A 16,785-nucleotide genomic window follows, 5' to 3' on the forward strand; every position below is an offset into this window, starting at 1 on the left:
TGAATGTTTCTTTTTATAAATTAAACAACTTGCAAGTGTTACACTTCTGATCTTTTCTTTTGATTTAAAGCCACAACACTTGCACTGAACAGCACAGATTTCAGTTTATTGTATGTCAAGTCTAACACATTGAAACTGAATAAAAATGAAATAAAAATAATAAAAAAATAATAAAAACAGTAATAAATAAACATCCAGCTGCAACATGTTCTACTCACACAAAAATGCAGTCTAAGTAGAATAACATGGTAACCACCTTCTAATACAAGAACATGTTCTTGTTCCACCAAAATGAACTACATCTATAAACAGAGCATTTATAAAACTCATAATAACTGCATGAAAACCAATGTTTTGCATTAGGATTAGAGGGTTAAAATAATCTGATTATATGATATGAGTGAATAAAACAAATTAAAGTCTGATGCATATTTTGGGTTGAAAAAAAAGCACAGTTATTTGACCAAGCCCTAAGTGTATAGTCTTCTTTTGTTCTCTTCTGTAATCCAAACGTTCAAAGTATTTGGCTGACTGAAGTACTTTACATCTAAAAAGAAAGGCCATTGTGGCATTTATTTACACAGTAATTCAAATGTTCCAGGTCCCAAACTCAGAACACGAAAGAACTAGGTAGAGTTGATGGGGAAAGAAGTCTCTAGGCAGGACTTTTCTTCCAAAATCTTCCAAAAGTAAATGTATCTGCAACCAAAATGTCTTTTAACAGAGAACAAGCTGTCCCCAAAAAAACAACAACAAAAGAAATGCAATGTCCCTGATGAAGATTGTCCTAGAAATACTGCAATTAGTGCAATCTACCTGACACGGAAGACATTAAACATCAAAAATAGCGCTACATTGAACTGTACTTACAAAATCAGTGCAAATTGTAGACCGAGTACCACTGCACAATGAAAACAGTGTCTACCCCACTGTACTTATACTTCCTTCCATTCATGAAGAACAGCATTAACACGTTCCTCATCATGAAAATGGAAAACGGGTGTGGATATCAATTAAACAGATACACATGAAAAATAATAATGAAAAAAAAAAAACAGCAGAAAATTATGCTTCCCCCAATAAGGCATAAATTCTGAAAGGACCAACAGTTCTTAGGGGAAAAAAACTGTTAATGAAGCCTTATGTGTCTGGAGGAAAATTGACAACCTCTTTTTCTAATCAGTGCTTTTTAAAATACCATAATTTCATTTTTAAAAAAAATGTAGAATGCAAAACTAGTCCATTTGGGAAAGTCAGAAATGCACCAGCAAAGTTTCTCTGTACCCTGTATAAATACGGTTTTGCTTTAATTTAAAAAGAACAAGAACAATTGCTTGGATGTAAAATGGAACTCACATCACAAAAATGAGATCAGGATTATATAAAAAAAATGTATTAAAGTGACTCTGCCTTAGAAAAAACATTCAGCATAAATCCAAAATGCCTTTACACAAAAAATCATGGTACCTTTCCACTTTACAAATGCTTCCATTAATGCTCCATTCACTTATTCAGGCAGACCCAGAACATAAGAAAAGTGTTGTCAAATCTGTACATTAAAAAATAAAAACAAAAATAGTACATAAACAGAACTGGAGAGGACATGCCTTGTCTCCACTCTCACTGTCTTGCACTATACTTTAACTTTCCTTTTTTCTTTTCTTCCCGTACAAGTAATTACCATTAAATGAAATATTATTAGCTCACAGTTATGACTACAGGTAGCCTTTAGCTTATTAATGAGCTGATTAGTGAAATTACCTAAATAATATGTATTAAAAGGCTAGCCTGAAAGAAAAAAAAAGAAAAAATATTTTTCAAAAAAGCCACCTTTCAATCTGCACATTTTACACCAACAGCAACTGGAAGGTAATCTAATAGGAAATGTCAAAGAAACATCACAGATCAGAAATCAGCGCTAAATATACCTAACTGATTTGTTTCCCTACAAAGTTTGCAATTGTTACCACTTGATAAATGACAAACCAGAGGACTTGCAGCACAATTCCAATTTAAAGTGAACAGTGTGTTTTGAGTCATTAAATTGTTCAAGTTGTTGATCTGTTTCACAAGAAACAGCTGACATTCCAGAGGCAAAAATGCAAGTGTACACAAGGAGTAAAACTGGAAAAAAAAAAAAACCTGATGTATGTTTTTACATAGACTTCTCAATATCATCATAAATGAACATTTTACTACTTCCAAACTACAAGGGGAGCTCCTCTCAACGCCTCTGAGCAGTAAAACGACCCTCACTAGACCCTGCACCCCTCCCAGAGGCCATGCCTGGTTTAGGTACGGTGGAAACACGTGAAGGTGGGCCTCTGCCGTCACGGTCTCGCATCATGCTGCTTCCGGGAATGCCACGCAGCCCGCCTGGACCACGGTCACTACGCCTTGAGTCCCGGCGATCTTCTCCACCTCCACTACGAGTTTCCCGCTCACGCATCGCCCTCGTTTTTTTCTCCTCCACGTTGAGACGTACCTCACCACGGAACATGATTGGCTAATCACAAATGAAATGGAGATGGGTCAAAAAATATTCTCTCAATACCATATCTTTATACATGAAGAAAAGTATAACAGGTATTACAAATAAAAGCAAGGATGCACGTTATATATCAGTACCAATTAGCAATGCCAAAGTTAGAGTTTTTCCCATTTATCATAGAAATTATGTTTTTTTTTTTTTATTTAATTTTTTTTGAATATTTACTGAATATTTTATTTCAAGTAATAAAATGTTTTTATTATATATATATATATATATATATATATATATATATATATATATATATATATATATATATATATATATATAAATATTGATATCAGAAATTATTAACAATAATAACCATGAGACTGACTACAGTTATTAATGTTTCCCTGGTTCTCCCTTTTGATTACAGCAGCCATTCTTCTGGGCATTGCTCAACCGGCAAAGGGCATATCCTCCACACTCGTCTTGCAGTGAGAGATGGAATTGCATGCCTCATCAAAGACTTTATATTTTGCACAGTACCTGTCTCACAGTGCTTTGCAATAATTCTGCAGTTATCAATGTTTTTGTTCTGGTCATTTATTTAGAGAAAACAACAGAATTTAAATACTGGCCATTTCTAGGTTATTATTATTAGCTTAGTGTGTCTGCCAGAATTGAAAAAACTAATTGTAAAATAGTGCATTCCTAAAAATTGTTTTAAAACCACATGCATCAAAATAAAACAGCTTTCCTTACTTTAACTCCTAAAATTCTTTGCACCGGCTCAGAATCATCAAAGACAACAAAGCCAAAGTTGGGAATCTTTCCTCCAGTGCCTTTAGTGTTGATTCGCAGCTCAACAACATTTCCAAATGCTTGATGGGAGAGACAAAAAGCAAATGTTAAGATGATTGATTAACAGATATGAGAACATGGATCAATCCAATGGTTACCACAACCTTAAAATAAAAAAATAAAAAAACACAACTTACTCATGAAGAAGTCTTTGAGTTCACTCTCATCAATGTCATGAGGGAGATTTCCAACAAACAACTGATGACTGTCTGGATACCTGACAACCCTTCTGCTGTCCATTTCACTCGACTCATCACCCCTTCCTAAGCAACATACAAAATTTCATCTGCTATGACTATGCAGGGACCAACAACATCAACCTTTCCATATCCATTAACAGCATTATTGCCCAAACGAAAGCTATATCCTATAAACAATGGAAAGACATATTTACCTTTATTCACAAAGCTGAAATGTGGCTTTCCAGTTTGAGAGTCAGAAGATAAGACACCATCTAATGATATAAGAAAAAATATGCAAAGAAAAGTTCAAAAGTTGTTTTGAAAAATGTCTAAAACTCATTAATAACAAATGAAAGTTATCTGTAAAAAAATCATTTGTACAGAAAGTGTGAAAGTATTTGGAAAGATTCATACCAGATCTAGGCCCTCTCGAGGTTACTGAAGGTCTGTCACGGATACGCTGGTCACGTGGACGGATTGTAGCTGATGACACCTCTGCCTTGGTCTCAACTCTGGGCTGACAACATTAAAAATCAAGAAAGCATGCACATGAAGCACGGTTCTAGTAACTTTAAGTCAACAGCATTATTTTAAAATAAGAAAGAAAGATATTAAGGTATTCATAAGTACTTACCTGTGGGTTTGGTGCTTTAACAACATGTGGTTGAGCTCCAGAGGATGGAACAGTGCCAGCAAGAGGCAAATTTTTGCTGGTCACAGAAGCCCAAGATGAAGTCTGACAGAGATATGATAATTAAAAATATAATTAGGACATACATAATTAAAACAACAATAAAAATAAGTCATCTAGAAAAAAAAAAACAGCTAAACTTTTTTGAATACTTACCAGTGAACTAATTATATTGGAACTAAAAATGAATTCTCAAACTATCAGTACCAATCAAGCTCTTTTATCATTTGTTCAATTTATGGATCTGATATAGTCTGAATTTTTAACAAATTAAATTAAAAATTTTTAACATGGGTTAACAACAACTTCTCTGTGATGAGATGAAAAGTAGTTCATGCATAAGTGGCATTAAAGATCTTGGCAGGTCTTCCAGCCAGTGCTATCAAACCTTTACAATCAATACAGAATGCGGCTGCAAGATTAGTCTTTAATGAGCCAAAAAGAACACACGTCACACCTCTGTTCATCAATTTGCACTGGCTACCAATAGCTGCTCGCATAAAATCCCTTTCACAGACTTTTAAATTAAATGTTCCGAGCAGCTGAGTCCTTAGCTAAAACACATCTCTTCCATCTTTATTTGACCCTCTAATTCTAGCACTCTCTATTCTAATTCTATTTTATCTATTGGTTTTCTTTTTTTATTAAAATAAAAACACTTTACCCTTTACAGAATTGCACTCTATTTGTTTTCTAACTGCTTGTTTTCTTTTAAAAAAAAAGCCTCTAACACTAGCTTTCTCTATTCTATTGGTTTTGTTTTCTTTTAATTTATTATATAATTAAAAAACAAAACAAAAAAACTTGCTACATGTACTGCGTTAGGCTAACTGAGACTTGCATATTATTGCTCTTTTGTTGATTTTGATGGCTTCCATTGTCCTCATTTGTTAGTCGCTTTGGATGACAGCGTCTGCTAAATGACTAAATGTAAGTGTAATGTAATGATCAAAATTTACTTTAGGTGGTTCTTGTATGTTAGGTGGCGATTCCATAGGAACAGGAGACGGTGCCTTCTCCTCAAACTCCTCTACGACCTTCTCCTCTGCCTTGAGCTTCGGCTCTTCAATCTTGGGTTCTGGGGCAACCTCAGGCTCTAGTTCCATAACTGCTTCCTCATGAGCTTCTTCCACACCATTGTTACAGCTGAAGGTGAAAAAGAAAGGGATAAAGATATTTATATTTATAAAATGGATAGTAGTAATTCAACAGTACCATACCAGAACGAGAAACCTCTACAATTCTAGAACATTACAGTAAGCTTTCTTTCTAAGTTTTCTTTTAAGTTCCAAGTGAAATGTGGGTTACCTCACAGGATGGGGTTCATAGCAGTTTGCATTACTGGGGCTGTCCTGGAGGGGTTCAGGTGATGGTTGCCTGTCTTCTGGCTCATCGGTTTCTTCTTCGGACTCTGTCCCAACATAACACAAAGTTTTTAAAAAATCATTGAAAAAATCTGAATGATGAAGTACCATCCTGTTGCTTTAAAACATTCCTGTAGCTCTAAAGAAATCAATTCACAAAACATAGCTGCAAGCAATTAGAAGATACTGATGAAACAGACTTAGGTTGCAAAACATAATTGAGTCTTTTATGCCTGACCAAATCTAGTATTTTGTATGGTTGACCTTCGTCTATAATAAGGTAGCACTGACTGTTTATATCCTTAGATACTTAGTTATTTGAATCCCAAACGCTATTGTTTGTAAATATATAAGACGACCATCAATTTATGAGGAATGCCCTTGTTAAAGTAACTTTGTATTGATGTGGTCCAATCCGCATCAATCTGAAAATGCTGCATCAATTTGACTAGAGTAATGAATGAAAAAAAAAAAAAACCCCAGACATTTTGGGATGTAAAACATTGATGTATACCAAACTGAAAGAATATCTAACAAAATAATTTTAAATTTGCAAATTCATAAAATCCAGACAGAGAAAAAAAAAAGAAAACATTTTCAAGGTTGGACTTATGAGTACTTGAAGTTATTCTTGAAATTTGTTCCACATATCTCCACGTGGGGATTTTCTTTTTTTTTTTTTAAGTTATATTTTCTGGCTTTTATGCCTTTAATGGACAGGACAGTAGAGACATGACAGGAAAGCACTGGGAAGAGAGAGGGGAGTGGGATCAGCAAAGGACCTCGAGACGGGAATTGAACTCGGGTTGCTGTGAGCACAACTGCGCTATACGTGACCCTGGACCACAAAACCAGTCTTAAGTGTCAATTTTTTCGATTTATACATCACACGAAAGCTGAATAAATAAGCTTTCCATTGATGTATGGTTTGTTAGGATCTGACAATATTTGGCAGAGATACAACTATTTGAAAATCTGGAATCTGAGGGTGCAAAAAAAAACAAAATCTTGAGAAAATCGCCTTTAAAGTTGTCCAAATGAATTCTTAGCAATGCATATTACTAATCAAAAATGACGTTTTGATATATTTACAGTAGTAAATTTACAAAATATCTTCATGGAATATGATCTTTACTTAATATACTAATGATTTTTGGCATAAAAGAAAAATCTATCATTTTGACCCATACAGTGTATTTTTGGCTATTGCTACAAATAAACCCCAGCGACATAAAACTGGTTTTGTGGTCACATATGTCGGCGCTCTAACCACGAGGCTATAATTTTAAGATTTTAGCTCAAATGGTGTAGCAGAGCTGATGTTTGGAATATTGCAAATTTAACTGCTAGTTGCTAAGCAACCATATATCACATCCATCTCAAAACAACACAAAATATAATTAGTCACAGACCATTTATGCACTTAAAGTACGATGAATTTTCACTAAATGGAAAAAAGTTAAAAACGTGAAGAACAATAAATGAAGCAACAAATGGAAATCCCTGGGGTCCAAGTACACTGTAAAAGTAAAGAAAAAGACAGAGCTAGAGCAATACCAATGCCAAGACATGCACTGCTAATACTTTTGGATATGAGAACCAACAGTTTTTTTATAGATGCTGAATGTATGAACTGTATGCGTGTAACAATCTTTAACTATCAGCTAACCTTCATCAAGCTCCGCCTCAGAGTCACCAAAGACCTCATCCTCATATCGGAAGATATCGTTGTGAACATAAAACTTATTGGCCACAGAACCCTAGACAACAATGAAAGAAAAAGGGCAGTATATTTATAGGGCAAATCATGATCAGCATGCAGATTATCAGATTGGCCAATCCACAGTCTACACAGGTGAAATTAATGTCATTCTGTACATACTAGCACACAGCAGGACAAGTTTTTTCTTAGCATTGTGGGGTAAAATTAACAGCAGACAGCCTGAGCGTCAGTGATAGTTTCTTGCTGCTTTTGGGTTTTTTGGTTATTTTCACTCCTTTATATTGGGCATGTCATTTTTATCATTTACGTTAACTTTGAAAATAAATATAGTGTTTGAAGCTGTGAAATCAAATCAACCACTTATTGACAAATTCAGGGTCTTTTATATTTAACAATGTATAAATGTGGTGGTGTCAGGAGTCAAGAGAAAATGAAGACTATTATGTTCACTTTTACATCCAACTACAAAACACCTGCTTTGCTTAAGAAACATTGTTGTCGCTACAGCTACTTGAGCTGTAGAAACCGGCGGACAGCATACAACTGGCTGAGGGCAGAAATATGCTAATGTCCACATGCTGCTAAGACACATTTATTTGCAAAAGTGAACTTTGCATCCGATGTCCCCTTTAAGACCAAGTTAAGAACATTGAAGGGTTAAATTAAAGGGAACTCAATATATCTAAGTTTTCTAAATGTAAATGCATAGAGAGCACACGAATTACGAACATTTCAGAGTTTAACAATACAACATATTTCCATTACTTTTTAATTCATTTTACAAAGCAATAGATAAAGGCTTTTCCAACCACTAGAAAATGGAAATAACCATAATTTTCACTGTACCTGCAGAAAAAGATCAGTATTTTTGTCTTAACTCAAGATACATTTAGATGAGAAGCAAAATAACATAAGAAGTTGGTTTTCTGAGAAACTGATAAAAATGTAGAAAGTTTATGATTAAAACAAGAACAAAATTTGTCAGTGGGCTCACAAACATGAAAACAAGTTGATATTTGCTCTTGTTTAAGCATAAACTCAGATAATTTTGTTCAGTTTTTCAGGTAAGAGACTTTATATCCTCATTTTGCATCTCAGGTAAATGTATCTTTAGTTAAGGATGTTTAGATATTTGTACTGAAAACAAGACAAGCACTGAGGAAGATATTCATTTTTGCAGTGCATGCAACATTTAATACCATAACTTTACAAATGTAAGACTTTCTGTTCCAATTTAACACCCTTGATTTGTGTAAGGACCTTTGTAAGACCTGTAGAAACCCCATACTAAACACTGACTGTGGAGGTGAATACCAATGCAGATGATTACTTGGTATTTAATAAACTGACAAATTTGTAGAAATTCATTTTCAGTAAGCAATGCTAAAAAAAGACTAAATAGGTGCTTTGGGGTTTTATGCAGCAAAACTTCTAAGGAGGTCTATGCTTTTTATAAGGAATTCACGTGACGTGTTATTATTATACACACCTCTGGAGCCAGTACAAATGTCTGTAAGAACTTCCTCATGGGCTGCCCATTATTGGAAAGTTCTCCCATCACCTGGACAACCACACCATCACTCAGAGTGGCATGGGCATCCACATGCCGGATTTTTGTGTGGCACTCACTGAATTGCAGGGACATTACCTTCTTATGTATCTCCTAGAGATGAGGAGAACAGATGCTGGTGAATATATTTAAATTTCTGAGGTTTTGACAGGTTATACATGAACACTCAACAAACATCAAGACTTACAGCTTGCCCATAGACTGCCTCTGAAAGCTTTCCATTTGAATCCAGTCCACCATGGACATAGGATGAATTTCGTCCATAGAATCTGAATTATGAGAAAGTTTTTTTCATTTTTCAGATGAAAATCCCATGAAAGATGAACTCATGCAATTATGATTTTACAAAGCATATACCTGTGCAGAAAGTCTGGTGCCTTATTGAGAAGTGTGTAATACTGTCTCACAAACTCCCGCCCTACCAGCAGGGGACTGGGCTTCTCCATCACCATTTCTTTGCTAAAAAGTCAGAATCTGATGGGGTTTGAAGGGGAAAATATGTATTACACTACCACTACTACTACTACTAACAACAACAATAACATAAAAAATAAAACAAACATTAAAATCATCTTCCACTTCTCATTAGTAAATTGACTCTTTTTCTAAGAATTTGTATTATCATTAACATGCTAAGAATGCTTTAAAAGTATCTCATGTAATTTATTAAAATGACGCTTACATGAGGGTTCTATGCAGTGCATTAAGAAAAATGACAAAGAAACAGGTTATTTCAACTTTACTGTCTGGTAATTGTCAATAACGTCATAATCAACATTTATTTATGCATAATAATAACAAAAATATGACATCTAAATAAATCCTGTTAGACTACAGAGAAATGAAGCATGTCGAAATTAACTGAAATGGTTTTGGATTTATAGATCCACTTACCTTTTTCTGGGATCTATTTGATTTATTTAAGTGATTAAATAAAAAAGAAGAATTATTCAAATCGTCTCATAAAATTTTAACTGTTGTATGTGTGTCAGCGACAGCTGCTCAAGAGCACAGAGAGATAAATTCCATCTATGCTGTGTTATTAATGGAAATGCTGCTGTTTGGATCCTTATTGTCTAACCCCTGCGATCTGGGACAAGAACCCCCGTCACACTGGAACAGCCAATCAGCTTCTTACACTCGACAGCACAATTATGACGCTGCTAAAACGCACTCTTCCGACCTCTGTCAACAGCACCATAATCGACGCGATTTGCCACTTAATTCCCGCAATAAATAAATTGGATGGTTTTATAAGAATACGGCTTATGATCGTTCATTATAAGACCTCACTGAACCATTTTATCGAGGTCAACACAATTTTACGCACTACGTAGCATTTCCTTGTGTTACATTTATTAGTGTCCGACTCATTTGATTTTTAAATTCCCTGATACGCTCTCATTTTGTTTGCTTGTTTTCGTTTGTTAATATATAGTGATATTTGTAAATCATCTGCAACTTAATATTTCTTGTGGATGTGTTGTGGCTGAATATGACAGCTAAAACGTATCGCTCGTGTCGGCATGATTTAATAGAAACACAAAGCGTCACCAGGGAGAAATAAGAGTCTAGTCGGCAAATATCAACTCAACTCAACTCAAGGTTGTCATCCTGTAGGGGGCACTTAAAGGCTCAGAAAACAGGATCCTACAGTGAGACACATTCAAAACTCAGGACGTTTTTTCTTATTAGATACATTTGTACAGAAAATCAATAATAATTTAACTCAGTTTACTCCAAGGAATAGTGTGTAACCCACTTATGGATTTCCGCCACGTAATTTTCTTTTTAATAATCTAAAATTAGTCATCACAAACGACTGTGATTGAGCCATTCTGATCAGCGGTAAGAAAAGTAACAAGTATCACGTGACAAAAACAGGTTCCGTTTCAGCAGTTATGTGATAACAATACAATAATTTAAACGTGACATTGATAAATGTTTGTTGCCTTCGAATTGAAAACACACAGAAAAGAGATTAATTAGAAGGTAAAAGCGAAAAACGATAGCATCCGACCAATTAGAGACAACATCCTTGCCGCTAAGCCCCGCCCATTTTGAGTCTTCTCAGTTTCATCAAAGGCTTCTCTGTTTATTCTGTTTCTGTTAGGTTGTCGGACCATTTCAAGCAGCAAAATGCTCACTGCTAACTTAGTTAATTAGCGCTAAGGGTAATATTGTGATTTACTACTGTATATAAAACGAGCTTTACACAAAACCTTAAGACCTTAATCTCGAGTCAATCGGTTCCAGTTGCTTAGTTATCTTAAAAACTAGAAGTTGTACGGGACATAAATGCGGGTTATCTAGTGTTATTCTTGTATATAACACATTAAACGCCATAGGAAGAGGGCTAATTCGTTGTCTTATGTAAAATCATATAATAACCGCTAAACAATGGCTGGAGCGGTAAGTCTAGAGCTAGACCCCATCTTTCTGAAGGGACTGGGGTACCTTCACTCCAAGAGCAAAGACTCAGCAGAGAAACTCAAGGCCCTGCTGGATGAGTCTTTAGCCAGGGGCAGTGACTCCAATTATAGGACATCACTGAAGGTGATCAAATCAAAAAAGGTATTTTTATGCTTGGAACTTAATTGTTAGATGCATTCATGTGCAACTCTTTTTCCATGCATTAGGAAGCCGAAGTGAGCAAGGTGTCATTACCAAAAATGACCAAACAAGACTCCAAATCCTCTTCTAGTTCATCATCATCATCATCCATCACCAGCAGCAGCAGTAAATCAAGCAGCTCAGACAAGACCAAGAAAGAGAGCGAGAAGAGGTCTTTGGAAAAGGTCTTTTTCAATGTCATTTTGCACTATTATTTATTATTGTAAATATGCTATAACTGGAAAAGCTCAATCGAAAACACTAATAAAAGATCATGTAATATGTAGATTAGGGTTGATCCTGGGGAAGGAGTGGAGCCACCAAAAAAACCTCGTGTGGAAAAGCAGGACAGTCATCCCTTGCCAATTGCATTTCAAACCAAGGACATTCCCATCCCGGATTTCACGGATATTGATGAAACCAATGCTGACGACTTCGCCATGGAAATGGGTCTTGCTTGTGTGGTTTGTCGGTGAGTGATGTAGTAGCGTAATAATGGCAGAAAGGCCTGGTAACCAAAAGGTTGCTGGTTTGGATTCCACAAGGATTTATCACGTTGTTATGTATACTCTGGTTTCATTTGAACTCTTTAAACATTTAAAGTCAGCTGTTTAAATATCATTTACCTATTTTCTTACCATAAATAAACAAGTTATAAAATACAAAATAATAACTAAAACCAAAACTGAAATAGATTAAAAAAACTTCAACTAAAATTCAAAAGAAAAGTGAAACTATAAAAATAAAAGCTAATTCAAAATATCAGCTAATAATATGATTTATAAACGTATTTGGAACGGTATTTGTCTTGTCATTGATGTTCATTGAATTCTTCACAAAATTCAGGCCATGTATGTGTGACATTGATCCAGCTTTCTCTCTTCTCAGACAAATGACTGTCACTTCTGGCAATCAACTAGTGGAGTGTCAAGAATGTCATAATCTGTATCATCAGGAGTGTCACAAACCTCAGGTTACTGACAAGGATGTAAATGACCCACGGCTAGTGTGGTACTGTGCTCGATGCACCAGGCAAATGAAACGAATGGTAAGAATTTTATGACAATAAGTTAGATGCATATCACTTTAAAACTTTGAAATAATAGTAGCAACACTCAGAGTGATGTTTATTAATGTCTCAGGCCCAAAAAACCCAGAAACCTCCACAGAAACCAGCTCCTGCTTTGGCAACAGCAGCACCTATGTTGAAAGATCCACTAGTGAAGAAAGCTGAACTAAAGCCCAAACCGGAAACAACAGGTTCATTCCAGGCCTTTAAGAGAACGGAGGTGAAGGTGAGTGTATTCACACCAGTACAGGTTATGGACCAGGGGTCTCAAATTCAAAGTACTTGAGTCAGTTGAAAAATGACAACAAATTTAAGGGGCCCTATCATACACCCGGCGCCAGGTGTGATGCAAGTGTTTTTGCTAGTTTTAGTCCGACACAGTTATCATTTTCATGTCCAGCGCCAATTTGTTTAATTTCCAAATGCACTTTCACCCATCTATTCGCTCATGGGCGTACTGGTCTGAAAACGAGGTGTGTTCAGGTGCATTGTTGGCACATTGCTGTTTTGAGGCAGCTGAAAACAATTGCACCAATGACCAACTAAAACCTGGTCTAAAGTCAATGGCCCAGTAATTTGTTATTTATTTAAATGGCGCATTAGTAATATGCGCCTATAGGCCAGTGCACAAGGTGCGTACACTCAATGTATTACAGACACAGGGACGTGCAGCAGCACACAAACATGCCAAATATTAAAAATGAAAGGATTACAATGTAAAAGATTATTATTGTGTACGCTTTAAGCTCGCACACAAGCAGATCTGTTTCCTTTCTGGAGTGGCGTTTAGTCTTTGCTCCATGTAAATAGCGAATCTGCCATGGTGCAAGCACAACTGGTTTTTAAAGGGAATGGGAGATAAGACTCTGATTGGTTTATTGCACATTATGCCCAAGGCCACCCTTTTGGGCCATGCACCTGGTGTGGCGACGTTTTTTTCCAGCATTAAATTAGCAAAAGTGGATTCGAACATGCCTTAAGTGCATCTGCGCCATGCGTTTAGATCAGGGGTGGGCAATTAATTTTCCCAAGGGGCCACATGAGAAACTTGGGCGGTTGCAGAGGGCCGGACCAATACACTTAACTCAGTTCTGCCCAATATATTTTATATCTCTTTATAAAAATAAAAAAAAAAACAGTAAATGGAACATTACAATCATACAATGAAAATGTGGAGCACACAATGAAAATGTGCATTTTTTTTTTTTTTTTGCAGCGTTTTAAAAACTACCATCACAACTTTGAACAAAAAATCATGTATTTCAAAGATTATGGACGTGACATTCGCAGTTAAAACCTGAAACATACATTCTCATAGAACGTATTCATTACCAGTAGCTATATTGAACCATCTCTTTATATTTTTCTAAACCGCTGAAAACAGAGTGCAGACATCAGTAAAGTATCAGTCTATAAACAATGAGGAAAACAGTTCTCTATTATAGATCAGTGGGCGCATCCAGTACTGTGGAGATGAGAGAGAGAATTACCGTAATAAATAATTAAAATATCTCTTTTTTTTCCAACACATTCATAATCATTAGGCGACTTTTGCCTGTGCTTGGTGGCAACCTTTATACGTGTACTTGAGCACGGAATATATTGAAGCTCATTGGATTATTGGACTTAAATGAACGACTAGTTAAGTTGTTGGGGGCAGCCCTATTAAATGCCAGTTAGACGTCTCTCTGGAGAAGCCCAGTCCCCTGCTGGTAGGGCGGGAGTTTGTGAGACAGTATTACACACTTCTCAATAAGGCACCAGACTTTCTGCACAGGTATATGCTTTGTAAAATCATAATTTCATGAGTTCATCTTTCATGGAATTTTCATCTGAAAAATGAAAAAACTTTCTATAGATATAGCCTATTTCACATGTCTGTGAGGCAGCCGTACGTTGAGTTTCAGGTTTTTTTCTAACACGCTTCAGAGATGGCAGAAAGCGCGTCCTGCTTTCATTATTTTATAAAAGCAACGTTTTGTTGTTTTTATGAGTTTACAGAAATCAAATCAGTTTCGAACTGATTTTAAGTTGTTTCATTATCAGGGAAAAATGCAACTTGCGCTGTGGCGCCTCCCTATCATGCAGGTGCATTCCACACTCCGCACAAACAGGTTTATTAAAATAAATCTTCACCAGTCTACATTTACATCGTTAAGTAAAATATGTTGAATATAATATCTTACAAATATTTATAAAAATGCTAGCCTAGACTGCAGTTTCACATTTTGCGTCTGCATAACAAGGCTGTTGCCTTGAAAATAAAAGCAGTGCGGTTGTATTGCATACACCTATTTGCGATTGACTTTTAATTCACTAATTACCTCATGTGGGGCCGGTCAAGGATAGCCAGAGATGGCTATACAATGCCTAGGTCTGCCTTAGATCATTAAAAAGGGCCCTAAGTATTTTACAGCCATGAATTAAAATTATATAGTTACTGATGCATGATAGACTGACTACAAACTAGACATAAGCTAGACATATCAAAAACATAAGCTGACTTCAGTGTAAAGGTCAGTAATTATTTAAATGTAAAAGGGCACAAGAATCAAATTAAAGATGCAGAATGCTGTTTATTTATTTTTTTTTGGATTAAGTAAGTCGGGAATGTAAAAGACTCTTTTTCTCTTGGGAAGTTTCAGTGTGAACATACTACTCACTCTATTTATACTACAAAATGCCAGTGAATAGTGCAAAGTACACAAATTGGGATGCACTTTAGCAATGTATGTCCAGCTTTAAAGTTATCTATTTCTCCCTGCAACCGTCTAGTCGTGTGTTTGTTTTTTTTTATCATTTATTTATTTAGTATTCGTTTTGTATTTATTTATTTAAGGGGTTAATACTTTTATTCATCAAGGAAGTATTAAATTGATCAAAAGTGACGGTAAGGACATTTATTATGTTACAAAAGATTTGTATTTTAAATAAATGCTGCTTATTTGAACTTGCTATTTAAAAAAAAAAAGTAGCACAGTCCAGTTCTGGGTCCAAGCTCTGTCAGATGGCAAAAGCAAACAACAGACGTATACAACCACAGTGTACTGTAATATTACAGAAAAATCATGATCCTGACCTTTATCTCCATACTGAAGTCTCAGAAGGTCAGGCAAGGTTTTTTTTTTTTTTATAAATTATTAAAATATTGGTGAACAGGATGGCAGGCTGCTGAAAATGTAGCTTTGCCGTCAAAGAAATTAATTCCATTTAAAGTATATTCAAATAGAAAAGTTATTTTTGTAATAATATTTCACAATATTACTGTTTTTACTATATATCTGATCAAATAAGTGTCTTTTTTTGTGTTCAGGCATCTGTGGCATCAGGAAACTCTTCCAGCAGTAGCTCGTCTTTGCCCCCAGGCCTTACAGGATGGGCCGCTTTTACCAAGACCTCAAATGTAGGACCTTCCAGTACCAAGTTGAGCACCAGTCAGCCAGGTAGCAGTAAATCAACCCCACCTCCCTCGGCCTCCAAACCTGTCGGACTCTCTGCGCTGGCCAATGTTAAGCCTGGTCTGGCTACTAAACCTTCAGGAAACAGTAGTGGTGGAAGTGGTAATGGAAACAACGGCTCTAGCACGGTACCCATGAAACCACCCCCTCCTCTCACACTTGGCAAGCAGGTGTTGAGCCGCTCAACGAGTGGAGATAGCTTGGGGAAAATGACTGTGACTGGATCACAGTCACCTGGGGCAGCACCCTCTAGCAGCCTGGGAGGCAACGGTGGGTCAGGAGGCAATGGAGGGGGCAACGGGGGCAATAGTGGTGGCAATAGCAGCAGCAGCAGCAACAACAACAACAGCAGCAATGGAGCAAAAGCCTCAGCTGATGGCAAGACGCCCACTTCCCAGGAGTCTCAGCTCAATGCTATGAAACGACTGCAGATGGTGAAGAAGAAAGCAGCACAAAAGAAACTGAAGAAATGAGGAAGAAAAAGCCAGACTATTATGTTAAAGAGCAAGTCAAATCCTGTTTTTCAAATCAAATATACTTGAATTTGAATGTTACTGGTCTTTCAGAAATGGTTTGGTTTGAAGATGTGCCTCATTCTTTCTAAACCAGCCACATTACTGAAAACAAGCTGCTCATTTTAATGACGTGTTTAATAAATAACACTTTTTTTTTAGAAAAATGGATTGTTGTTTTAAATTTTCTTTTTGTTTGTTTATGCTAATACTTTTTTAAAAGTGTAGGAGATGAATGAACAACAGCCCACAAACAAACTGACATG

General features: G+C 36.1%; 2 protein-coding genes across 2 annotated transcripts; one reads left to right on the top strand and one right to left on the bottom strand.

The window, feature by feature from the left end:
- Positions 1 to 63: 63 nt before the first annotated feature.
- On the bottom strand, positions 64 to 10,196 carry g3bp2a (G3BP stress granule assembly factor 2a). The gene is made up of 13 exons (XM_058778972.1): positions 9,762 to 10,196; positions 9,225 to 9,341; positions 9,055 to 9,136; positions 8,787 to 8,960; positions 7,244 to 7,334; positions 5,519 to 5,621; positions 5,170 to 5,356; positions 4,154 to 4,255; positions 3,934 to 4,036; positions 3,732 to 3,791; positions 3,475 to 3,600; positions 3,239 to 3,357; positions 64 to 2,506 (listed from the first exon to the last, which is right to left on the bottom strand). Exons 2-13 carry the CDS (start codon positions 9,317 to 9,319, stop codon positions 2,225 to 2,227), a joined length of 1,524 nt encoding a protein of 507 aa, XP_058634955.1. The 5' UTR covers positions 9,320 to 9,341; positions 9,762 to 10,196; the 3' UTR covers positions 64 to 2,224.
- Positions 10,197 to 10,352: 156 nt separating this feature from the next.
- Positions 10,353 to 16,640, top strand: ints12 (integrator complex subunit 12). The gene is made up of 6 exons (XM_058779101.1): positions 10,353 to 11,423; positions 11,507 to 11,665; positions 11,768 to 11,952; positions 12,369 to 12,528; positions 12,623 to 12,775; positions 15,863 to 16,640. The coding sequence occupies exons 1-6, from the start codon at positions 11,268 to 11,270 to the stop codon at positions 16,478 to 16,480; spliced, it is 1,431 nt and encodes a 476-aa protein (XP_058635084.1). The 5' UTR covers positions 10,353 to 11,267; the 3' UTR covers positions 16,481 to 16,640.
- Positions 16,641 to 16,785: the final 145 nt, after the last annotated feature.

This window comes from Onychostoma macrolepis, chromosome 01, assembly GCF_012432095.1.
Source record: "Onychostoma macrolepis isolate SWU-2019 chromosome 01, ASM1243209v1, whole genome shotgun sequence".
Classification (NCBI taxonomy): Eukaryota; Metazoa; Chordata; class Actinopteri; order Cypriniformes; family Cyprinidae; genus Onychostoma; species Onychostoma macrolepis.

Bases quoted from the DNA above. Each gene is read 5' to 3' on its own strand.
- ints12 (XM_058779101.1), top strand. From the start codon at position 11,268: ATGGCTGGAGCGGTAAGTCTAGAGCTAGACCCCATCTTTCTGAAGGGA. The intron at 11,424-11,506 runs GTGATCAAATCA...TCCATGCATTAG, and splicing joins ATTATAGGACATCACTGAAG to GAAGCCGAAGTGAGCAAGGT. The intron at 12,776-15,862 runs GTGAGTGTATTC...TTTTGTGTTCAG, and splicing joins TTAAGAGAACGGAGGTGAAG to GCATCTGTGGCATCAGGAAA.
- g3bp2a (XM_058778972.1), bottom strand. From the start codon at position 9,319: ATGGTGATGGAGAAGCCCAGTCCCCTGCTGGTAGGGCGGGAGTTTGTG. The intron at 4,037-4,153 runs GTAAGTACTTAT...TAATGTTGTCAG, and splicing joins TTAAAGCACCAAACCCACAG to CCCAGAGTTGAGACCAAGGC. The intron at 2,507-3,238 runs GTAAGGAAAGCT...ATTTGTGATTAG, and splicing joins AAAGAATTTTAGGAGTTAAA to CCAATCATGTTCCGTGGTGA.